The sequence below is a fragment of the Barbus barbus genome, assembly GCF_936440315.1.
Source record: "Barbus barbus genome assembly, chromosome: 48".
NCBI lineage: Eukaryota > Metazoa > Chordata > Actinopteri > Cypriniformes > Cyprinidae > Barbus > Barbus barbus.
In genome coordinates, this window is record NC_136726.1 from 10,901,830 (window position 1) to 10,927,295 (window position 25,466).

At 36.4% G+C, this 25,466-nt stretch overlaps 4 protein-coding genes across 9 annotated transcripts; all 4 read right to left on the reverse strand.

Moving 5' to 3' along the window:
* Positions 1-190: 190 nt before the first annotated feature.
* Positions 191-2,712, reverse strand: ugt5a5 (UDP glucuronosyltransferase 5 family, polypeptide A5). The gene is made up of 2 exons (XM_079412591.1): positions 2,616-2,712; positions 191-2,509 (listed from the first exon to the last, which is right to left on the reverse strand). The coding sequence occupies exon 2, from the start codon at positions 2,497-2,499 to the stop codon at positions 922-924; it is 1,578 nt and encodes a 525-aa protein (XP_079268717.1). The 5' UTR covers positions 2,500-2,509; positions 2,616-2,712; the 3' UTR covers positions 191-921.
* Positions 2,713-3,811: 1,099 nt separating this feature from the next.
* On the reverse strand, positions 3,812-5,762 carry LOC306867085 (UDP-glucuronosyltransferase 2A3-like; the record flags this gene model as incomplete). The annotated part of the gene is made up of 1 exon (XM_079412587.1): positions 3,812-5,762. One exon carries the CDS (start codon positions 5,760-5,762, stop codon positions 4,179-4,181), a length of 1,584 nt encoding a protein of 527 aa, XP_079268713.1. The 3' UTR covers positions 3,812-4,178.
* A 639-nt stretch (positions 5,763-6,401) lies between these two features.
* Positions 6,402-11,110, reverse strand: ugt5a1 (UDP glucuronosyltransferase 5 family, polypeptide A1; the record flags this gene model as incomplete). Of its 3 annotated transcripts, XM_079412590.1 has the most annotated exons (3): positions 11,009-11,047; positions 9,701-9,769; positions 6,402-7,992 (listed from the first exon to the last, which is right to left on the reverse strand). In XM_079412590.1, the coding sequence occupies exon 3, from the start codon at positions 7,977-7,979 to the stop codon at positions 6,402-6,404; it is 1,578 nt and encodes a 525-aa protein (XP_079268716.1). In that variant the 5' UTR covers positions 7,980-7,992; positions 9,701-9,769; positions 11,009-11,047. The 3 variants fall into 3 exon arrangements, with proteins under 3 accessions (XP_079268716.1, XP_079268715.1, XP_079268714.1); XM_079412589.1 differs by lacking the exon at positions 9,701-9,769 and having other exon boundaries at positions 11,009-11,110; XM_079412588.1 differs by having other exon boundaries at positions 6,402-9,769; positions 10,647-11,104.
* A 3,308-nt stretch (positions 11,111-14,418) lies between these two features.
* Positions 14,419-24,829, reverse strand: LOC306866729 (ubiquitin-conjugating enzyme E2 Q2-like). Of its 4 annotated transcripts, none has more exons than XM_079412032.1 (13): positions 24,544-24,810; positions 23,104-23,208; positions 21,992-22,114; positions 21,835-21,891; positions 21,591-21,731; positions 21,247-21,331; positions 18,063-18,123; positions 17,884-17,974; positions 17,735-17,793; positions 17,372-17,420; positions 17,194-17,289; positions 17,049-17,115; positions 14,419-16,962 (listed from the first exon to the last, which is right to left on the reverse strand). In XM_079412032.1, the coding sequence occupies exons 1-13, from the start codon at positions 24,700-24,702 to the stop codon at positions 16,931-16,933; spliced, it is 1,125 nt and encodes a 374-aa protein (XP_079268158.1). In that variant the 5' UTR covers positions 24,703-24,810; the 3' UTR covers positions 14,419-16,930. The 4 variants fall into 4 exon arrangements, with proteins under 4 accessions (XP_079268158.1, XP_079268157.1, XP_079268155.1 ...); XM_079412031.1 differs by having other exon boundaries at positions 21,591-21,734; positions 24,544-24,800; XM_079412029.1 differs by having other exon boundaries at positions 14,422-16,962; positions 21,576-21,734; positions 24,544-24,829.
* Positions 24,830-25,466: the final 637 nt, after the last annotated feature.

Consider the following 25,466-nt stretch of genomic DNA (forward strand, 5'->3'; position numbering starts at 1 on the left):
GCACTATTGCAAATAAAGTTTTGAGTATATCCTTTAATGCAGTCTATATAGAATTGTGCATTTTAGGGATTGTCAAAATGAATTTATTTAAACTCTTTAACTTCAGTAGTACTGTACTGTGTGTGATAAAAATATAATATCTAGAGGATATATGAACAATAAAACAAAAAAGAAGTTCAGTGAGACTGATGGAGCTTGCGATGTCTGATAATGCCTCTGGTTTATTTCGTTGCTAATTAAAACAGCAGTGTGTCATTTCCATCATTTGCACTCTCAAAATATGAGCACATGTCCTCCAGAAAGGTTGAGCAATGGAAGCATGCTCGTTTCATTTTTTTCAATGACTCATAACCACCCAAAACATAGTTTGACAAAATAATAGTTTATATAGTAATAGTTTAATAATGTTTTATTTATTTATTTAAATACAGTGCTTACAAGGTCTTAATTTTCTGTATGCTTAATGGGCAGGCTGTACAAACATAAAGATTAAAACTTTGTTTTTAGATAAAATTCAGCCTTAGGCATGTAGATAAGCTTTAAAAATAGCCTTTAACATATTTTTGTCCTTATAAAAATGATGCTCAGAAGATTTAAGTATGAGCATCTGCTGTGCTTTACACCAGAAGATATAAATCAAGTGCAACAGTAACAACTACAAAAATGTAAACCAACTACAGTTTATTTCACTGTTTTTCCACTCATATTGTTGTGCACATTTTCTTTTAAATTTGTGATGAAGTAAATTCTCTACGAAAACAAGAGAGAGCACAAATAAAAGGATTCATTTTAAGAAGAGCTTTATATATGTTTCACGTGTTATTTTAAAACTTTCCAGGGAAACATTATATTCTCAGTCAAAAATGAAAATAGAAACATTGGTAATGGAATTAATTCCTGGGATTCTGGCCAAATATTCAATCACTCAGCTTTAATTTTCTTCTTAAATACTACTTTAAAACACAGAAATTTTATGATAGAATAAATCATGAAACAAAACAAAACAAATATCATCAGCAGAGTCAAAATAACATCTATAGAGTGGTACTCAATCCAGGACATTCTGAAAGACTGTGTTCGTAAATGAGGAGCTCCTCTATTTCTCATGACAAACTCAATCCAGAACACGGCACGATCAAGAGGTTTTATTGGCTGGTCGTGGTGCAGCTTGGACAGTCTCTTCATGTTCTCCTTGTAAGATGAGTTATACAGCACTTCCTCCAGTACTTGTAGAAACATTGTCCTGTTCAATTCTGCAATATCCACAAGTTTAGCTGTGCCTCTAACTTTCATTCTAGACAGATTGTCAGGTTGATCAAATATTATAGGTAGACCCAAAATGGGCACCCCATGATAGATGGCCTCTTGGATGCTATTAGTGCCTCCATGTGTTAAAAACACTTTAGTGTGAGGATGTCCAAGCAGGTCATTCTGAGGTAACCAGTCAACAAGTAATGTATTATCACCCATATTGACAGGTCGAGGTCCGGTGTGTCTCCAAATGATTTTTTGGGGCAATCTGGCAAAAGCGGCAGCAATTTCCTCTGTGATATCTTGTGGAAGATGGCTAAAAAGAGTCCCTAGGGACATGACAATGAGTCCATGATCTCCTGAGCTCTGCACAAACTCCTCAAGATCAACCGGAAGCGGCTTGGCGGGTTTACACTGGAAGCCCCCCATATAGACGATATTGGGCATTGTGGGTCGTGGAAACTCAAAGGTAAAGTCATTTCTCATGAGCCAGATGTCTGCATCCCGAAGGATGGATTCGTAATTAATTTCAGATCCAAAGTATTTATTGCAGAAGGACTGGTAGTGTGAGGTGATAAATCTGGTTTTGTGATAAACTGAAAATATGTATCCCATTACGTTCTGTACACGTTGAGCAAACGTCATCTTATCTGTCAGCTCTAGTCCTGGCACAGGAACAAACGATAGTGGTGAAGGAGCTATTTCGTAATGTGCCTCTCCATGCATCGTCCAACGGACATTTAGCACAAGAGGGAGACCAAGACGGCGTGCTAGGAAAACTCCACCTCCAAAAGCCGGATCTGTCAGAACCAGATCATATGTTGCTGTCTGGAGTGAAGCCATTAAGTCTTTATTTTCAAAGATTTTCCCCATTAAGACAAGTTGATTGCGATGCATCTCTTCAAATACCGTTCCAACCTCTGAGGCCAGTGAGAGGTGGGTCCAAAAGGACAGTTTCTCTCTTCTGATGACCAGGATATGTTTTGTAAATGCATCAAACAGCTCCTTTTCAATGCCACCGCTATTATAAACAGTGATCGAGGTATAGAAAGGAGACTCCTCCTTGACATACCAGCTGTTAGAGGCTCGAAGCACGGTCACGTTGTGACCCCTTGTATGTAATTCCTCAATCAGGACCTTCATGTTCACCCAGTGACTTCCATCCAATGGATACACCAACACTTTACCTCCAAACACTTGAGATAATATGCTCAAGAATGCTAACAAAGCAGCAGGAAAGTAATGCATCTTTTTTAACCTTTGATGAAAGAAAGTTGATTACAATACATTATTATTCAGTTTCACAAAACACACCAACACTTAATAACTGTTTACACAAAACGAAGGCAATCTGCTTCACTCACCACACAAAGTTTATTAGCTGGCGATGAAAATCCAAGTATGCGGCCGACCAGGGAAAATACTGACTGCATTAAAATGGTGTGAAACAAGCCCAGCCCTGCTAATATGTGCGAAACACTGGGAGTGTACAAGGCAAAGCTGAGACCAATGACACTTCCTCTGTGCACACAAAACTTGTCTAAGCTTGTACATGCTGTTGTTTATGAGAAGTGCATAGATTTAGAAGCCATGACTATCATTTCTTCTTTGAGACGTGATGGACATCTTAAAAAGGACAATTTACTGTAAAGCATACACTGTTGGACATTATTAACACACAAATGAAACTAGTGAGAATATGAAAAATGTGATTTAAACATCTTAATAATCCCAATAATGTGCCCATAGTTGTAGAGACATTCATATGTTTAGTCTGATTGCGTCACGAATCACAAAATGTGACTTAAAACTGATTTATCCTCTTTGAAATTAAATTTATTTTCGTGCTGTATTTCATTCCAATGCTAGATAGCGATTAGGAGTAGCATAGGCCTCTAATTTGAGTCCAGTCTGTTATGACAGGCTGTTCCTCATGTATTCATTTCAACTTTGCAAATTCATTATAAAAAGTAGAAGAAAAAAACGACAATTAATTAATTTTTTAATTAATTTAATTTAGGGCGATTCAGGGCCTGCCCTTGCAGGACCGATTATGTGCTTCACTGCAGCGCAGCACAAGGCTGACAATGCACAACACAATTAGTTTTTAAAGTTATGTTGTGAATAACATTAAGAGTATTGACAAATATATATATGTATATATATATATATATATATATATACATAATTTTGACAGCTTTCAAAACTCTTTAGGGAGTTTTTGTCTACTTTTTCTTTTTTTTTCAGAAAAATATGCTTCCTCAGCTGAACAATCTGTATGTTACAACAGTAGCCTACATGGAACACACTGTACTTCACATTCTCACAGACTTTTTTCATTCCCATCTAAATGTAAATATGTATTAAAGAATACAAAACTAAACAAATTACAATGAACGACTACACCCACCGCCCCCCCCCCCCACACACACACCCTAATCTCTATAGTCTAATTCACCCTGTTTGATTAGATGTTTTTTTGTTGCATTTTTAAAAACTGTAATTCTTTTTTCAGTTTATTACATTTCTTAGTGCATTCATTTACATTATATCCCACAGACACAATTGTTTGTTTCTTTATTTTCCTCCACCACACACATAAAACACTTTACAAATTAAACATTGTAACCAAAGATTAGTACATATTTAGCTAGATGTAGTCCATTTTCATAAAACAATAACAATTACAAATGAAAAGCAAAATATTAAAAAAACTATTATATTTATGCTTCATAATAGATTATACAGTCAAGGAAATGTTTATAAAACAAAAATCAACAATATCTGATAACTCATTTTTAGCTTTGTTTTTATAAAATCCCATGTACCAAATCAGCTTTATGATAAAGGTAATGCTAACTGACATTAACAACACAATTGCTAACAGGGACGAAATATAATTCCTGGGATTCTGGTCAAATATTCAATCACTCAGCTTTAATTTTCTTCTTAAATACTACTTTAAAACACAGAAATTTTATGATAGAGTAAATCATGAAACAAAACAAAACAAATATCATCAGCAGAGTCAAAATAACATCTATAGAGTGGTACTCAATCCAGGACATTCTGAAAGACTGTGTTCGTAAATGAGGAGCTCCTCTATTTCTCATGACAAACTCAATCCAGAAGACGGCACGATCAAGAGGTTTGATTGGCTGGTCGTGGTGCAGCTTGGACAGTCTCTGCATGTTCTCCTTGTAAGATGGGTTATTCAAAACCTCCTTTAATGCCTCAAGAAACATTATCCTGTCCAAAGTTGCAATATCTACAATTTTTGCTGTTCCTTTTGCTTGCATCCTGGAGAGATTGTCAGGTTGGTCAAAAGCTAAAGGAAGGCCCACAATAGGAACTCCATGGTAGATGGCTTCCTGAACTCCATTGGTGCCTCCATGTGCTACAAACAGTTTAGTTTGAGGATGTCCAAGCAAGTCATTCTGTGGGAGCCAGTTCACAATCAGAGTATTGTTGCCAAGATTGGCAGGTCGTGGCCCTGTGTGTCTCCAAATAACCTTTTGAGGCAGTTGGGCAAAAGCTGCAGCAATCTCATCATTGATTTCACTCAGAAGCTGACCAAAAATTGTTCCTAAAGACATGATGACAACTCCATGATCTCCTGAGCTCTGCACAAACTTCTCAAGTTCATCTGGAAGTGGCTTAGCTGGTTTGCACTGAAACCCGCCCATGTAGACAACATTTGGCATTGTGGGTCGTGGAAACTCAAAAGTGAAATCATTTCTCATGAGCCAGATATCTGCATTCTGGAGGAGGGAGAAGAAATCAACATTGGGCCCAAAATACTTCTGGGAAAACTCTTGGTAAGGAGAACCAAAGTACTTGGAATGCTTATAAAAAAACACCATACATGTCAACACATTTCTTACTCTCTGACTGAATGTCATCTTGTCAGTTAGCTGTAACCCTGTAACAGGTATATATGAGAGAGGAGATGGAGCTACAACAAAGTGACCTTCACCGTACATGGTCCAGCGAACATTAAACACAAGAGGGAGGCCAAGACGGTGCGCCAGTAACACTCCAGCTCCAAAAGCAGGATCCGTAAGAACAATATCATGTGTTGCATCTTTTAATGAATTCATTAAGATCTCATTTTCAAACATTGTAGCTGTCATATTGCATATTTGCTGTTGAATTTCTCTAAATCTGCTATAAAACTCTTCAGCAAGTGTCATTTCATTCCAAAACGATCTTCCTTGTCTCTGGATCTGGAGTAAACGGGGGAGAAAGTTCACTATAAAGTCATCGTCATGCTTTCCAGTGTCTACAGTAATAGAAGTGTAGAGAGGAGACTGTTCCTCAATGTACCAGCTTCTAGAACCTCGAACCACTGTGATATTGTGACCTTTTGAATGTAACTCCACAATAAGGACCTTCATATTGATCCAGTGGCTTCCATCCGCAGGGACAACCAGAACTTTCCCAGCGTTACATCCTGACAGAGCAGATAACAGGATGAACAAACCAAGAAGGGTAGAGTAATGCATTTTCATTCACAACCTTCAATAAGAAAGAATATAACCTGAATTAATATGGCATAGAGTTAATAATATTTCACAAAATACAATGATAAAGAGAAATTTCCATTCGTTTCTAAAAACATGATGGAATTACACATTCAGACTGTAATATTTCAGTTACAGTTCTTAGACCGTTGTATAATTGGATCGCCTCGGTCTTTTGTATGCGCACAACAACAATGCCATTTGTATCATGATTAATGTTGGATGAAGCCAATTTAAGATTACAGTACAATCAACAATGATATTATTTAGGTTTCTTATTGCAACTTTGCAGAAATCAGACTGGTACAATTTCTGTTTAAAGACTATTTAAATAGACTGAGGACAGACTTAATCGGCATGTAAACAGTTTGTGACTCGATCATGAAGTCAATATTGAAGTTCATCAAGCAAGGGCAAACTTTCTTAGCCTTTGCATTATCACTTCAGTTATAAATAATTACCTCTACAGAGGCTACCAACCATAAATGCAGTTCCAAACAGTCATTACAAAATTCAGTCAATTCATGAAAATTTGCTGTGAATCATAATTTTAATTTCACTGAAAAGATGTTTTACAAATCCAGCAAGAATATTTTTATCAATTAACTCCCACAATAGTAATTTCTATCATGCACGTTTAACTTTCTTTTTGAATAAAACTCTAAAAAGATATCGAATCACATGTACAAACAAAAATACAAATATAAAAAGTGCTGCCGTTAAAGTCAAAATAACATCTATAGAGTGGTACTCAATCCAAGACATTCTGAAAGACTGTGTTCGTAAATGAGGAGCTCCTCTATTCCTCATGACATACTCGATCCAGAAGATGGCACGATCAAGAGGTTTCATTGGCTGGTCATGGTGCAGCTTGGACAGTCTCTGCATGTTCTCCTTGTAAGATGGGTTATTCAAAACCTCCTTTAATGCCTCAAGAAACACAGTCCTGTCCAAAGTTGCAATATCTACAATTTTTGCTGTTCCCTTCGCTTCCATTCTGAAGAGATTGTCAGGCTGATCAAAAACTAAAGGTACACCCAATATCTGCACTCCATGGTAGATGGCTTCCTGAACTCCATTGGTTCCTCCATGTGCTACAAATGCTTTAATCTGAGGATGTCCAAGCAGGTCATTCTGGGGGAGCCAGTCTACAAGTAAAGTGTTGTTACCAAGGGTCGTAGGTCGAGGACCTGTATATCTCCAAATTACTTTTTGAGGAAGCTGAGCAAAAGCTGCTGCTATGTCGTCAGTGACATCTTGTGGAAGCTGAGCAATAAGGGTGCCTAAAGACATGAGGATGACTCCATGCTTCCCTGAGCTTTGCACAAATGTTTCAAGATCAGCTGGAAGTGGCTTGGCGGGTTTACACTGGAAGCCGCCCATATATATGATATTGGGCATTGTGGGTCGTGGAAACTCAAAGGTAAAGTCATTTCTCATGAGCCAGATGTCTGCATCCTGGAAAAGGGAGAAATAATTAACACTGGGGCCAAAATGCTTGAGACAGAAAGGAGTATAGATGGCGTCAGCGATGACTACAATCTGGAGCCGGTTGAATAAGTAAGCCAAAATATTTTTGACACGTTGGAGAAATGACATTTTGTCTTTTAACTCTGCTCCTGGGACAGGGACATAAGATAGAGGGGAAGGAGCAATTGCGAAATGTCCCTCCCCGTTTATGGTCCACCGAACGTTGAAAACCAGAGGAATATTAAACTTGTAAACTAGAATTGCACCACCTCCAGCAGCTGGGTCTGCTAGCACCACATCATACTTAGAATCTTGGATTGATTTCATAATTTCTTTGTCCTCTAGCATTTTGTCCATCATGTGCATCATATCTTCATGCATGCTTCTAAACTTCACCATGATTTCGTACTCCAGCTGAAGGCGGTTCCAAATGGAAGACCGCTTTCTTTTAATCTTCAAGAGATGGCCAATCATTGAGGCAAAAAACTCCTCATCAAATCCTCCTGCGTTTGGTATAGTGATAGAATTGTAGAAGGGAGATTCCTCCTTGATATACCAACTGTTGGAGGCTCTAATCACTGTCACTTTGTGACCTCTGCTATGCAGTTCCTCGATCAGGACCTTCATGTTGACCCAGTGACTTCCATCTAGTGGAAACACCAGCACTTTACCGCCGTCTGTTCCAGATAATATGCATAACATCGACAACAAACCAAGAGGAGCTGAACGGAGCATCTTCGTACACAACCTTTAAAAACAAAAAAAAAAGCTGTCAGTGGATGGTTAGTGAAGAATTAAAGGGGTCATGAACTGGGATATCAACATTCCCTTGATCCTTTGACATATAAGTAGTGCATTTAGTACATTTTACTAAAATAACATCTGGTAAGTTTCAGAACGCAAAGCTTTCTTGTTAATCTAAAAACAGTTTATATTGAAGCTAATCTGCCAAAATGACAGGTTGTGGAATGTGCCACTAAACTCCAACTCTGCAGAAGAAGATCAACGCCTGCTTCTACATTGCTGCCTGTTTAGCTCCGACTCACGCACGTTGTGTAAATAACGAGAGGCAAATGTGCAGGTCTAAGAAGAAACCAAACGATAAAGATGCTTCGAAAACAAAAAGATGTGCCATTCCAAGTTGTGGAAAAACAGTCTTTGCATTGTAATTGATTTTAATTTCTTCTGAACGCTGCATTAAGAAAGAGTGGATGCAGGATTTTCAGAAAGACTGAAACTAAAAGACGATGCTGTGCCGACTATATGGGATCCGACAGTTATGTCGCAACACAAGTGTGAGTAACTGTTTTTATTTTGTGGTCACTATTGCTTTGTCTGTTATTATAGATAATTTGGTATGTATTGAGTATTTATGCGTTTTTAACCTAAATCACAGCAGCGTCCATCCAATCATAGATTGGATGATTGGATGTTAACCAATCATAGCAGTGGGCGTTTACTTCCAAGTCTACAATCCTTAACGCTTATTCAAACAGAGCAATCTGATGATGGGGTGTCAAAAAAGAACAGAAAATAGCCTATTACTTCTAAATTATGCTTTTTGATGTAAAAATCTTAATAGCATTATAAGTGGACCTCAGAGAATGAAAAATATAATAACTAGAGTCCCATATATCCAAATATATTATTTCATATATGTGACCCTGGACCACAAAACCAGTCTTAATTCGCACGGGTATATTTGTAGCAAAATCCAAAAATACATTGTATGGGTCAAAATAATAAATTTTTCTTTTATGCCAAAAATCATTAGGATATTAAGTAAACATCATGTTCCATTAATATATTTAGTAAATTTCTCACTGTAAATATATCAAAACTTAATTTTTGATTAGTAATATGCATTGCTAAGAACTTCATTTGGACAACTTTAAAGGCGATTTTCTCAATATTTAGATTTTTTTTGCACCCTCAGATTCCAGATTTTCAAATGCATCTTGGCCAAATATTGTCCTATCCTAACAAACCATACATCAATGGAAAGCTTATTTATTCAGCTTTCAGATGATGTATAAATCTCAATTTCGAAAAATTTACACTTAAGACTGGTTTTGTGGTCCAGGGTCACATATCACATTATATCTTCCAATATATTCTCATATGTTTTTGTTTCATAAGGGTATTTAAGTAAGAAGGCAGCAAATGTTGTATGTTGCATTTCTCTCTGAAAATCTGAGTAAAATGGGTCATTCCAGACATTGTCCAAAAGAATAGCGTACTTTGATTGAAAAGATGGGGGAAAAGATATAAAGAAGTGCAGAAAATGATAGGCTGCTCAGCTAAAATAATATCAAATGCTTTAAAATGGCAACCAAAACCAGAAAGATGTGGAAGAAAATGGAAAACTACCATTCGAATGGATCGAGGAATAGCCAAAATGGCAAAGACTCAGCCAACGATGAGCTCCAGGGTGATCAAAGAAAGTCTAAAGTTACCTGTGAGTACTGTAAGACGCCTACTGTTAGCAGACGCCTGTGTGAAGCCAAGGTATCGACAAGAAGCCCCTGCAAAGTCCATTGTTGAAAAAATTAAGAGGTTACAATTTGACAAAGAACACATTGACTGGACTAAAGAGAAATGGTGCAATATTTTGTGGACTGATGAAGCAAGATTGCTCTTTTTGGGTCTAGGGGCCGCAGACAGTTTGTCAGACGACCCCCAAACACTGAATTCAAGCCACAGTACACTGTGAACACAGTGAAGCATGGTGACGCAAGCATCATGATATGGGGATGTATGTTTCTCATACTACGTGTTGGGCCAATTTATTGCATACCAGGGATCATGGATCAGTTTGAGTACTTTACAATACTTAAAGAGGTTATGTTGTCTTATGCCAAAGAGGAAATGCCCTTGAAATGGGTGTTTCAACAAGACAACAACCCCAAACACACCAGTAAGCAAGCAGCAGCAATTTTTTTGAACAGCCCAATATTCCGTTTTCTTCACTTTCTGCTCATTTTTTCTTCATGTTTGGATTTAGAATAGAATGTGCAAATGTTCCCAATGCATTTGTGTGTATTGAAGAAAAAGATATTATAAGGACTTTGAGTTTTACTCGCTTTTTTAAACACACTGCTATTATTTTGAACACAACTGTATATTTGTCTAGTAGGTACTGAATATTTCACTTAGAAAACAAAGTGAAATATACAGTTCTGCTTGTATCTGGTTTATTTGCTGTACCAAGTGCCTTAAACTAAATGTTGCTTATTTTACAATGACTTGATTTAATTGTTCCTTGTTAAGCACTCATGGCATCAACCCTGTACCTTGTAAAAACAACTTAATTTACAGCAACACTTCATTTGCAAAGCAGGTTAATGTACATATGTGTGGCCCAGGCCAAAATGTTTTCAGGAAAAAGTAAAATGTTCTCACCTTGCACGTGAATTGGCTTTCTATTTGTTTAGTAGTGTTACATAGCTTCCTAAATATGTCAAAGTTAAGCAACACCTCACTACACATGCTGCAACATCTGTAAAAAAAAAAGCTCACAGTACATGCTAAAACAATACCTTGCAATGTGTACATTCACCTCTCAAAGTAAAAACACATTCGTTTGACATTTTCTGAAATGAACAACACATGTAATTTGGTTTTGAACACCGTTTTAATGAGCTAAAAGAAAAATGACAAAAAAATGTAACCCTAATAGCTGGATACATAGGTTAATACACATTGTACAATCTGGAGAAGTTCTGGAAAGTTGAATTATATATTGATAATATTTCAAACCTTACCTCAGAATTCACCTCGGCACAGTGTGGCATCCAAAACCTTTACCGCATTTATCATGCAATGTTTACGAGCTTTTCAAGTGCATTTAGGTGAAAGGCTCCTTTAAATGAATGAGCACAGCAAAAGCCTATCAGGTTTCTTTAGGCAGGGTAGTTCAATAATGCCAGGGTAATAGTGCTCAAAGATCTTTGGACCCTGTTTTGAAACTATGATTTTCTATATCCATTATGAGGGAATTATAGAAATGTCTTATATTTTACTTTTAAATAAATTAAAAAAGGAGATTTTTTTGATTTTGTATTACACATGCTAGATGTCAACCTGATAACTAAGATTAAATGTCCAGCTTTGTAAAGACTGAAGACTCCCACCATTAAGAGCATTCCAGGGGAGAAGTGAACTAAACAGGTTATTGAGTCAGTTATGCAACAGTCAGAAAGAATGAAAGGAAACCTGAGCTAAGACACAATGTACAAAGTACTATGCTTATATAGACCTAGCAGTGTTAGTAGATCACCATGTGGACAAACTGATACTATACTAAACAGTCACTCAATGCCTGTCCAAACATGGTCAAAAAGTTCATTAGTGCCTATAAAACACTCAATTTTAAGACGCAGTGTTCTATTTGGCTTGTAAAAGAATATTGTGTAACATCAATGTCATGTGCTGTAAATGCACATGGTCTTATTTTAGTTAAAACAAAACCTCCACACAAGGACTTGAACTCTGTTAAGGTTTCCATGACATTGTTGACCCAGTTTTGCAATAAACAAATAAATAAAATACTACCAATCCTCATCTACATATATTAAATTAATTTTGTACAGCTACCCATTCTCATTTATCTTTGTACTACTACATTTTAATACTGAGCTGTACAGTAAATGGATGCATTCATTTGCCAGTCATGGATTTGAGCACTAGTGTCTACAGTTCAATGCCAATGACTTTAGTTTAAGCATCAGTTACACTTACAATGACCATAAGCAAATATTAATTATTATTTTTATTAAAAATAGTTTGTATTGTACTGCAACTTATAATAGGCCTAGAGCATGCAAACGTTTGGTCTCATTGTTAATTGGAGAAAGAACTGCAAGCAGACAAAAATGGCAAACAGCTACCCCAAGTGGTAAAGAAGAATTATAATTCATGTAATCTTCCATTTTGACAAACTTTAAACTATGATTAACATTAAGGAAGTTGCAACTTGCATTTTCATCTATAGCTCAAAATTTTTCATTTTCTTTTTCATTTATAGCTCAAAATACTACAAACATACCTGGCATCCTATGATGTAAAAAACGTGCCAACAGCAGTATAGTGCCATAAACAGATATACACTGAAGGCTGGATCATTTTTAAAGTCATCAAGAGTGTTAAAATGATCAGTTACTAGTTGCGGGCATTTGTAACTCTTATATTCTCAAATATGTGCACACATCAAATATCACAGCTGAATAACTTAGTATCACAATTCTCATTAACAGTAGTAATTCTTGTAGCTGTCAGGGATGTGTTTTAAAGCAAAAGTATGACTTTTACTTACTCTAAATTACACCCTTATTACTAAAATAAACATCAGCTGACAAGTCAAGAAAAGCCTTAAGCCAGACACTTTGGTGACGATGTTAATTACATATTTTAAAAGAGTGATCTGTGATCATTTCATAATGTGTTGTAACAAGTCCCAATCCCACAGTCATGATGAAATCTTGTGTGGTAAACTACCAGCCACAGCCATTCATGTTAACGTTTACCCAGAAAACTAGAGACAGAATGGATACATTTTACATTAAACAGCATAACTTTAGACACAGAAAATACATTTTAAACGTCAAAATTCTATTCAAAAATAAGCAACTTCAGCACTTTTTCAAGTTTGTATTTACAGGGTTCCTACACATTTTCCATTTCAAAATTCGATACTTTTCTAGACTCAAATTTCCAAAACTCTTTAGATTTTCAGACCATTTTTAACATAAATGGTTCATAGAACACTATTTTCATACTTGGTGCATAATACAGTCACCTGTACACAAGAAACGTTTTTGTGCCTTCGAGAAACTATGCACATGGGAATTTTGTGCGTGTTTGCGTATTACAATTTCTATTTTTTTGGCTTTTCTTATGGTAGTACCACTAAAATCAAGGCCTAATGTCCAATTTAACACATCCTCTGTGGCGGCACAGAAATCATGACACAAAATGGGCTGATGGCATAAAATTTGCCAAGTTCAATGGTTTATAAAAAAGATGGGTTTTGTAAAAAAGCGTTTCAGATTTGGCTTTTGTTAGGGCAGTATGCCATATTTCAAGGCCTTAGGATACTCTGTGGTGCCCAAGAAACCACAACACGAAATGGGCTGATGGCACAATAGCTGTGTGCATTGTCCTATATGCTAAGTTTAATGGATTCTCATGTGCACATAACTGTATATTTTTATTTTTTTTGCAAAGGTATTTGAGGCTATGTAATACGGTGCTAAGAATATTGTGAAAAAGTGCATTGTCGTATTTTGACTGACTTCTTGCACAATAAATTTATTCTCATTAGATTCTTAATTTTCTATTATTATATATATATATATATATATATATATATATATATATATATATATATATATATATATATATATATATATATAAAAACTAAATGGGGGCAAAAGTCTGAAAACACATACTTTTCCATACTCTGCTTTCTTTTTTTCATACATTTCCAGACCTGGAAAATACTTCAATCAAATTCCATACTTTTCCAAACCCCATAGGAACTCTGTATTTACATCCATTTATTCCTAATCTTGGATTTCCTAATGTTTTCTTAAAGGGATAGTTCACCCAAAAATACAAATTCTGTCATTAATCATCCTCGTGTTGTTCCAAACCCATAAGACCTTAGTTCATCTTTGGAACACAAATGAAGGTATTTTTGATGAAATCCAAGAGCTTTCTGGCCCTGCATAGACAGCAACGCAACTGTTCAAGACCCAGAAAGGTAGTAAAGACATCATTAAAATAGTCCATGTGACATCAGTGGTTTAACCGTAATGTTATGAAGCTATGAGAATACTTGAGTGCAAAGAAAACAAAAACAATTTCAACTTTATTCATCAATTTCTTCTCTTCCCTGTTAGACTTTAACAGTACCACGGCGCATGCTTTGTTTGCAAGCGGAAGAATGCACATGCATACGTAGTGGTACTGTCGTGAACGTGCATTGAAAACTGACACGGAAGAGAAGAAATTGTTAAAGTCATTATTTCTCACCAAAAATGTCTTCATTTGTGTTCCGAAGATGAACAAAGGTCGTACAGGTTTGGAACGACATAAGGACAGAATTTTTATTTCTGGGTGAACTACTAACCCTTTAATGAAAATTTTAATTATTGAATGCAGATACCCCAACAAGCTCCTCGTAAAATTCTTTATTCATAAACTTGATGCAAGTTTACAAATATACTGTACATGGTCAAAATTTTCTTGTAATGGAAAAACCTAAAAAAAAAAAAAAAAAAAAACCCAGAAAGCATTCCAAAAGTGAGAGCTTCAAGAACCATTCCAAGAGATGGCACCAGAGACGAGTTCTGCTATTGGTTATGGTGAGGTTCACGTTCAGTGTGGAAAAAAAAAATCATTACTGTTCGGACAAACAGAAGAAAGACACATCAGTTACAGAAACCTTGGTCAGTGCGGACAAGCCCAGGTGTACTTCTTGAGATGAATAAACCTTTGAGGAAACACCATTTAGAGGTCTGCTTTTTCAAATCTCACCAATGAAAACCCAAGACCAAGCACATCTCTGAAACAAGACAGCAGCAATATCTTGCTAAGCAGATACTTAAAGTTATTCAAGACATTCCTGCTGCAGTGGCTCTCTTGAATTACATTTGCATGTGACTGGAGTAAAAGATTACATTTGAATCCATGTTAAAAAATATACATATCCAAGAGCCTGCCTGTTACGGGATGAAGTTCAAACTCAGGACTGATCCAAGAGGCACAATCACAACATTCTGTGCAAATACTAAACCCAAATGTCCCAAAATATTTACAACTGACAGCTGAAGTCAGAGGGGTGAGAAACAACAATAAAAACATAAGTTACGTTTGACTAAGCACTTAATTTTAGTAAACAAGTAAAATCTGATACATTTTTATAGCCAGGATTATCTAAATCACCATTGGCCTTTAACACTTCTTATGATGAAACCAAGCTCCATCATAAAATACTAAATAACGACCACGGGAAGCCGTTAAAATCCTTTTCTTTGCTTTCAGGAACTGCAGAAGGTTCTTAAAGTGGATAGGTAGAGCAAACGGACCAAAAAAGGTTTTCAAACAGAATGGATTTTCCTGAGTTTTCAATGAAAAATGTGAGACGCCTTCACATGCATGAGTCTTTCGACAGTCACTTTTTATAATACACTGCAAAACAAAGACCAAAAAAAAGCAGGGAGGTATGGTGTATTTTGACAAGCTCTCTTTCGCCATGAACATTGAGGCATCGACCATTCTTAAGACTTTATACTGGACGTTCAGATCCAAGAGGTAAAATAAACAACGCCTTGAGTATTGTCCATCAGGCATGGAAAGAAACAGTGCTCTTTTAGTGTTGTGCTATGACAAAAGTATTATTTGCACTCTTTTAATCCATCAATGCTCACAAAATGAAACTGACAGCAAACTGCTGATCATGAGAGGTCCATTAGTAATGTAAACCTCAAATGTCTCAATCTGTAACAGCTGTTTTTTTTAATGGAGCAGAAATTATGAAAATTACAATTAAGGGTGGAAACAAAAATGGAAAAAAAAAAAAGTTATGTTCATATCACTTATATAAATACAATTTTTAAGATATTACCCCCATTATTTTGAGAAACATCAACCTTTTCCCCATTTCGAGTCCCTAAGTCCTCATGTGAGAACAGCTCGGATAATTCCCCCACTTCACATTAACACCACATTTAAGACACCTCAAATCCATTTACAAGTATACAAGTGGAGCTCTGTTCAACTATGGAGCGACGGCAAGTTCCGCTTCGCTTTTTCAAAGCCAAAGCTCGCATTTGTCCATTATTGGTCAGATCTGCCACATGCTAAAAGCGAGCGTAAGGAAACTGAGTGGGATTCATCCTTAGTTGGAAAAACGAGATCTGGGGCTAGTCGTATAAGTGCCCCTTCATCTCGTCTTCGCCGTTATCATTAACATAAGGGTTGCTTAGGAAGCTTACACGTATAATTGTGGCAAGTAACGATTCTTTGACGACATCGGCATTAAATGTACCAGTACATGTTAACTGTACATGAATGCATGAAGGGGAAAAAAAATCTCTATAGACACAAGAGCAGTGGCACATTGTCTTCACATTGTCTCTAGTTGCATCCATATCCTGTTTTAAGTTCAGTAAACCACCATTTAAAGTCCATGGCCATTAGAACATCCTTTAAAAGCAGACAGAGAGGATCAGATCCAGCATCTTCATTGAGCATCTCCATCTATGTAATAATCCTGAACAGAGCCATGCTCCAATAAAAGTGAGGAAGCAACAAAAAGAAAAAATCTTTCTCTGATCACACCATTTCGAAACGCCATGTTAGATGCCTTATTAGTACCAAGGCTCTGAATGTCCCATCAGTATAGAAGACAATAGATGAGAGAGAGAGAAAGAGAGCATGAGAAACAGACAGCAATCCAGACATCACGGGATCTGGTCAAAGAGTCCAGCCTTGCAGAAGATAAAGGACGATGCAAATTTCTGAGCATTCCAGACAGCGAGAGGGCAAACGTTTCCCGATGGCTTCCACTTACACGAGGGGGCATCATACTCAAGATGAAGAGGTGAAAACATTAGTAAAATAAAGCAAAGATTTGACCAGATATCCCATGTTTGCAGTGTGCAAGCAGATCAATGCTTTTCCTAGCCATCTTCTTTAGGAGGTGTGTACCAGCCTAGAGGAAAAACATGAGAAAAAAACTTCTGAGAAGAGTTCAAAGAGCATCAATTCTGCATCTCGTTTTACGGTTTCTCCACCTACCGTTCTTTTCATGAATCTGAACCAATGATTTATATGACTGTTGTGCTCTGGCAAGATTGTATTGATTCTGCACAAAACAAAAGGGGAAGGGTCAACATTTCTGCAGGCAAATCATTTTTGTTTTTGATCACGAGGTCGAACAAACCTTATTTGCTCCGAACTGCACTCTGGCTTTCCCTTTGACTAAGGTGGCGTTGATTTGCATGATGACTGACTCTATTGAGTAGGCACTGCTCCAGCCCTATGAGATAAAATTTATTTCATTGTTTCGGATTTCTTTATTTTAATGTGCAAACTTGAGAAAATTCAAAGAGAATTCAAACCTGTTTTGTAAGTAGCTCCATACACAAGGCTCCTCCTCCAAGAACATAGCTAGATAAGAAAAGAAAAAAAAACATTTAGTAGGATAAAGCAAATTAACATCTAATGGTCTTTCAAAAATATATGGGGTATTAAACAGAATGCTAAATAATAAATGAAATGTAGGCAAATTAAGTTAGCATTACACAATCTCTGAAAAAAAAAAAAAATTAAGACCGCATTATTCACAATACATCCATTTATGTTATTCTCTGGGGAAAAAAATATAATCATCCTTCAAATATAGTAAAATCTTTACTTTTACCTTTTACAAACATAGAAAAGTTAGTCTGACTTATTTACTAGGAAAAAATTCTCATGCTCACCCTCCAGACAGGACAGGAGACACAACCCGTACAAAGGGAGGATCAAAAGGAAAGTTATCCTGCCATCAGCAAGCAAGAAAACAGAAATTCAGTTGCATAAACTTTTTTCAATCAGTATTATTGTACAACAAAGAAAAAAAAAAACTAACTTTATAAGAGAAATTGAGAAGAATATAGTCCATGCCCTCTTTTTCCTTCAAAACCTGCAAGTCGCTGTGTAACGGACTGTCTGGGTCAACCCTTAAAAAATAGGAGAATGATTTTAAAGATCGGAACACTAAACTATCATCAGCCCACATGGTTTTTCATGTTATGCAACCATACTTACGTCCTTAACTTGACATGCCACTCATACAGGCTATCATTGACTAATTCCACTGAATAGATACCTAGAACAAAGAGAATGGTAAACAAACAGATCAGACAGATCTGGAACAAGATAAAACTAATGGAAACTAAGAAATGTGTTCCAAAACAGTTTTAGGCATCACATGCACACTCCTGTCACAAAAGGTAGGCAAATTAAGGCCCTGATATACTTCAAGTGAAACCAATGAACCAACTGGTGTGATGTCATTTCCAACAAAATCAGGCCAACCAAAGTTTGTATGGAGTTCAAAACCGAAGCTGGTAAATGCCTTCAAACTACCACTGGTTCATGACAACAACCTAAAGCCTTGTTTATACGTTCACCTGGCTCCGTATCGCGAGCCTTCGCTGACTGCGCACACACCTCCCCAAACAGACGAGGCGTTTATACTTGTCTCGTTCGCTGTTATACTATTCTTTGAAATGACAGAGGACAAAACCATCGGTAATCAGCGTGAGAAGCAGCAATTTGCCGGTACAAGACTCAAAATTTGACGTCTCGCATGAACGATGCATGAGATGAAGCAATATCTTTATGAACAAAATCTTAAGCTTTTGGGTTTATTTTGCATCAAACACAAGACAACTTTAAGCAAATGGTGTTAAAGTCGCACATCTTCGGAAGCAGAGCCGTGCGCAAAGTGCACACTCAACGCACATGATCACCCACTCCACGATGACATCATTTTCGCCCCAACGTTAGGGCTGGGCGATTTGGCAAAAAAATTATCTAGATTTTTTTTTCACAACATTTGACCGATTTTCGATTTTTTATGATTTTAAAAAGTAACTTTCAAGTAACTTTTTCTTTAGTACCCTCTAGTTAAAGGAGATTCTATTCCAAGCGCACCACACATGAAGTTGTCAACATTCAAATGTTAAACAAATCACTTGTTAAATACCTTTGCAGAAAAGATGCATGAACTACATATTGTACAAACGTGTCTTATACATACTGTCATGGCCAAAAATAGCGGCACCCTTGGTAAATATGATCAAAGGCGGCTGTGAAAATTTATCTGCATTGTTAATCCTTTTGATATTTAAAAAAAAAATAATTCACAATCTAACCTTTCATTGGATAAGAATTTAAAATGGGGGGAAATATCATTATGAAATAAATGTTTTTTCTCAAATACACGTTGGACACAATTATTGGCACCCCTAGAAATTCTTATGAGTAAAATATCTCTGAAGTAGAGTCCCATTCATATTCACAATTTTGAGCACTCCAGGGTGATTATGAACATGAAATTATCCAGTCATAGCTTCCTGTTATATACAGGAATAGCTATACAGAAATATAAATAGGAGGGAAAACAAAGCCCAAATTCCCTTAATCATCCATCACAATGAGAAAAACCAAAAAATATATTTCTGATGTGCAGCAAAAGATAAGACATGTGTCTATATTGTCCTAATGCACGGTGAGGAGGAGAGTTTGAGTGGCTAAAGACTCTTCAAGGACCACAGCTGGAGAATTGCAGTAAATAGTTGAGTCTCGGGGTCAGAAATCCTTTAAAAAAAAAATTGTCAAAATGATTTCTAAAATAAAATCGTGGCAAAACCTTAACTTCAAATTAATTGATAAAACTGGAAAAATCGCCCATGCCTACCACACGCACCTTTACGGACGCGGCGAGTATAAAAAAGGCTTCATAGGTAGGTGTGCTCTGGGGTTGAGTCAGTTGAGGTCAAATGAGAGTAAAAACGTGAACACTCTAGACTAGGGGTGTTCATTTTAACCGGTTAACCGACTGTACAGAATTTTGACCGATTATTGCAACCAGTTAAACAGTTTAAAATGTCATTTATTATTTTAATTTTTTTTCCAGTAGGCCTAATTTATCAAAATATTTTAAAAGGTTTGCTGCATGGTTAAAATACACTACGCGTATTAAAAAAAATAGCATTTTTAGAGAAAAATAAATAAGTCGCATTTTATTATTCCATTTAGAAATATTCCTAATGCCGACGCGAAATGTTACAAACATTATAATAAACACTGTAAACAAAGCTAGGCTATTTTAGTTCCCCTCATTCCACAACAAATCCTTTCAATTTAACAGTATTTAGAACAAGAATTAAAAATATAAGAAGCTATAGCCTATAAACGACAAGGCAAAACAAATTAATTTAGGCTAAAACGAAACTAAAACCAAAACCAAAGTTGGGTCTATCATTCGAAAAAATCTAATATTTCCATAGTTGCTTAACGGCACAGATTGTCCTACATATTTAAACTGAGCAGTGTGTTTTCTTCCATATGTTTGACTGACTGTATTTTATTATGATAATGAACAGGCTTCATTATTGTCAAGGTAGCAAAGCTAAACTGTGCGCGCGCATGTGGCGCCAGCGCAATCATTTGAATTTTTTCCTTCCAACAGTGGAAGCAACTACTCCATTTAGTCAAAGATAATCGGAATTGTAAAAGATTTGCTTTTATTTGTGTACATTCACAATACAAACAAATCTTTGTGCATTTGTAAAATAGGCCTAAAGTAAAATAGGATGCTACTGTCTGACGTTTCCTTTCGCGCAGCACAAAAATGAATCGAAACTCACCATTCTAGGCTACATGTTGCACAGTTTTTTTCTTTCGTTTTCTTAATTTCTTATTTAAGTAAAGATATATTTCTCGTATAGGCTTATTTATGTTTTATATATTTAGCCTATATATTCTCCGCTCGCAGAAGCGCTGCAGGTGTGTAATGTGATATGATATGACAATGTGAATCCTCGTGTTCTGTTGTTTGCTGCTTTTTGCGCATGTATAATTAATCCCCGGAAAACAAATGTTATAGTAGCCTATTTTTAACGGGTCACAGACACTTATCCTTTCTAATTTAAAATAATCTTGTCGGTTAACAGTTAATAATCGGTTAACGAGCGTCGGCTGTTGGTTAGGAGAAATAATCGAAATGAACACTACTCTAAACGTCAGCATTATAGTACAGTTGTAATTGAAAGTGACACTGTTTTTTCCATGTTTAATACTGAGCTGTATTGGACAAAAACTAGCCAAAGGAACTGCCATAACAGTGAAGATGCTCCTTAAAAGGCAGCAGCCTATGTAGGCAGCTCATTAGGCTTGGAACAAACATATGGAAAAGTCAATGCTGGAATTTAACTAAAATTACCTGTCTTATAACTCTGTGATCTATAGATCTCCCTGAGTTCCTTCATGAGGCGGTCAGAGGCCTGAACTGAACCGGACACCGCACCCTATGAGACCAACAATGAAGCATTAAGGGAACATATACAGCAATGCAAGGAACAATTTTTTAAATTATTCTTCAGTGGATAAATTACAGACTTCACAAATAGAGAAGAGCTGACCCTATTTGCAAATAAAAATGTGCTTTATTGCATTGTATTACACATCATAAAGTGATGACATCACTATACTGCATCAATAAAACAAATATTGCTCCACCCAACCCCAAAGTTGTATAAAAAGTTACCTTACCGAATGGACACTTACGTTCAAGTGGTCCTGCCTCTGGTTCTTGCGGATTTTCTCCAGAATGGCCAGATTCTCTTTCTCGATGCCATCATCCTCTGACTTTTTCCCATCGACCGGTTCCTCCTCTTTCATATCATAGTGGTCTAGATCTTCAATATCCTGCTGCCACAGCAACAAACAAAAGAAAGTGTTAGGTATCAACTAGTCTTTTCTTCATAACTTGAGTCATGAGGAACCCATCGCATCCCCTAAAGCTTAATACCTCTGCCATTTCCTCTTCCTCCTCTTCTTCTGATGTCACTTCATCTGTTGTTCCATGCTGGGAAGTAGAGGAACAAAAAGCTTGCATCAGCTCACACCAGGAACAGGAAAAGAAAGGAGTGTAATAAGACTATGTAGGTCTGTGCTGATTTGGGTACCTTCTTGTCTTGACTGATGGGTCCAGCAGGAAGTGGCTGATCCAGCATCTCCACATCAGGATGCTGGGGCAGGTTATAGAGTCGGCATAAATCACAGATCAGCTTTTTCAGCTGCTGTAGGAGCTGCATAAGAAGGAAAAGAGGTGACAAATGGCAAGCCATTAAAACCATTAAGCTACTATCATACATCGGGTTGCATATAAAATAATGTGAGAATGTGTGTTCAGAAAAAAAAGGTCACACTTCCAAAAAAATCCGAATTGGCCAAGAAAACTGCAATCGGTGCATCTCTATATCTTATACCATTTATAATAAAAGTTTTTTTAAATAAAAATGTCACATGTACAAATGTATACACATTTTGATCATTATTAATAATCCAAATTATTTTTTTTTATATGTTTTGCATTTTAATGCTATCATTTAAATTTATCTTCCCAAATCAAAATGGTGTAGTAAATAAAAAGTTGCAAGTTTAATGTATTTTTTAATTAAATTAATGGATATTGACAAAGATGTTAATAATTTCTGATTATTTCCCTTGGCATTGTAATCAAAATGATCAATTCTGACTACAGGATATACAATACCATTCAAAAGTTTGGGCTCAGTAAGATTTTTTGTTTGTTTGTTTTTAAAGAAGATTCATTCTCACCAAGTCTGACAAACAGTAAAAACAATAATATTGTTAAATATTATTTTTAATATATTTTAAAATGTAATAACTTATTCCTGTGATGGTAAAGCTGAATTTTCAGCATCGTTACTTTAGTCATAAATGTCACAAGATCCTTCAGAAATCATTCTCATATGCTGATTTGCTGCTCAAGAAACATATTCTATTACTATTATCAATGACAAAAACAACTGTGCTGCTTCAGATGAAAATATAGATTCAGATTAAAATAGATTCTTTGAAACAATGTAAAAGTATTTACTGTGACTTGATCGATTTAATTCATCTTTACTGAACATAAGTGCTAAGTTTTTCAATAAAATATATCTTACTGACCCCAAACTTTTAAACTTGTGTACAGTAAAATATTTATTTTGTGTTTTATTTTGACAATCACATGTCATTACAATTTCAGAGAGAGTTAACACCTCCTTACCAAAGTATTGCCTTTTCTGACATCCTCTAGTCGTTCAAGGACTTCAGTCAGACTTGGGTCATCGGAATCAACGAACCATATTGGTGGGGTTAAGGGGTAAGACTCCTATGAAAGTATCAAGAGTTACAATGTCAGCATCTTCAGAACTGTGTCGAAACCCTTTGTCCTTCCACAAGGTTACTAAAGTCTGAGCGGATCCGTTGAGCTACTTGATTGAGAAGCAGCCACATTATAAGTTGCCAAATCAATTAATCAAACTCTGCAGGTTCTCTCTTCTAATGAAAACCCAGAAGAGACCATGGTAGATCTGTGCAGTGCTGTTTATTTCAGAGAAGTGCATGACAGAGCTGAGGAGGTTCCATGTAATATCATGTGAACATTATGTTCCCATCCACTAGTTAGAAATCTCCTCCCATCACTGAGTCTCCCGTTGAGGGAGAACCAAAATGATGGCGATGTGATTTGCTTCTGCTTGTCAGGACCACATACTGACCTTACAGCACCTCAAACATCAAGACAGAAGCTCAGCAAACTAACTGGCCTAAACAACAACAAAACTGCAGCGGCGTCGTTTTGCAGTGTGCTTTTATAGACACTGTACTCCTTCATAATGTAGTACAGTTAATATACACTTTATATACATGCACAATTTGTCCATTAAAAGCTGTGAAAATGCAGGAATTGCTCAAATATGAAGTTTGAAAATGTGCTAATATCACCTATATAACACGTTACGATAGCAGCTATAAATTAAGCTAATAGTTACTTAGCAACAAATCACGATAGATTGTTTTAGATCTACGCATTTCTTAAGAGGCCTCGCGAAATGAAGAACTTCGGCAAAACAGCTAATCGTTGCCAAATTAGCTAGCCAACACAATAACTAGCTGTTTACACCAATACAATGTTTTGTTATGCTATAAATATTCCAAAATAGCATCTCAAACTCGGCTTGGCAAGACCAAAAAACATTTTACATTTGGTCCGAAACGTCGTTTAGCTAGCTTGAAGTATCCGTTTAGCTAAATTAGCACACAAGCTAATTACCTGCCAACTAATTTAACAGCAAAATCCCACCGACACGGAATAAAACAACCCCTTTATGCTTTATTTAAACTTATATTTGATATGACCGAGCAAACCTGAATATTATCAAGCGAGTTTGTTTAGCTAATAAAGTTAAAGCGACAGCAAACGCAGTTAACTTTGTTAGCTAATCCACTAACGTTAACGTTAGCAGGCTAAATGTAGCTCGTACTAGCATTGCATACTAGTTTAGCTGTGATTTTGACATCTATCCGAGGATATAAGCGATCCTGATCATACATGGTTTATTCGCATTATGATGGCTTTATTCGAGTCAAAGGGGTTGTGGCTGGTGTTGTTTCACTCGGCCTTGTCTTGTTCGCCTGTAAGCTACACACGGATGATGAATCTTACCGTGATGTTGCAGTGAATAATCAGCAGCTTTTCTCCCGTCACATTAAACTGGCAGCTCAGTTCATCGGGCTTCCAGTCGATTATTCTGAATCGCTCATGGTTTGGATCAAAAATTGACTCAAGGAACTTTAATTCGGCTTTCAGCCCCGACACCGACATCTTCCACTCATCTCATCAGCAGCCAGGCCGCGGGGGGAAGGGATGAACACACTACTGCGAGCGCGCAGCTGATCCAGAGAGAGAGAGAGTGCGTGCGCAGCGAAGGCTGGAGGAGAAAAACAACAACGAGGGGGTGTATAGAGAGAGAGAGAGAGAGAGAGAGAGAGAGAGAGAGAGAGAGAGAGAGAGAGAGAGAGCACTGAAAGCAGACGAGAAAACAACGCCCGCCAAAGAATAATGTGTGAGGGGCCAAGAGTGATCGGTATCTACATGGGAAGCTGTTGGTTTTGTTTCATATGCGTCATCTTTTTCTGGCCGACCATCATGAATAATAATAATAATAGTAATAATAATAAATTAAAAACTATTATAATTATCCTTATTATTTATTATTTTTCAGGTTAGTCGACTAGAAATAATTTATATATTACCCCTAAAAAAATAAGATCTTAATGAGTGTTAATAATAACCATTAGTAATAATAGTAATATCTAAAAAATATCTTAATATCATTAATATTTTTTTTCATGGAAGTCGACCAGAAGTAATGTTAACCAACAGTATCACATATGATCACCCCTTGCAGTATCTAGCATATAACATAATAATACAATTAATAAGTGTTCTCTAATAAGTGTTAATAATTACGGTTTTAATAACTGATGAAGATATAAATAATAATAATAATATATCTAAGTGTGTGTGTGTGTGTGTGCATACAGTGCCCTCCAAAAGTACTGGAACAGTAAAGACAAAATTAAAGG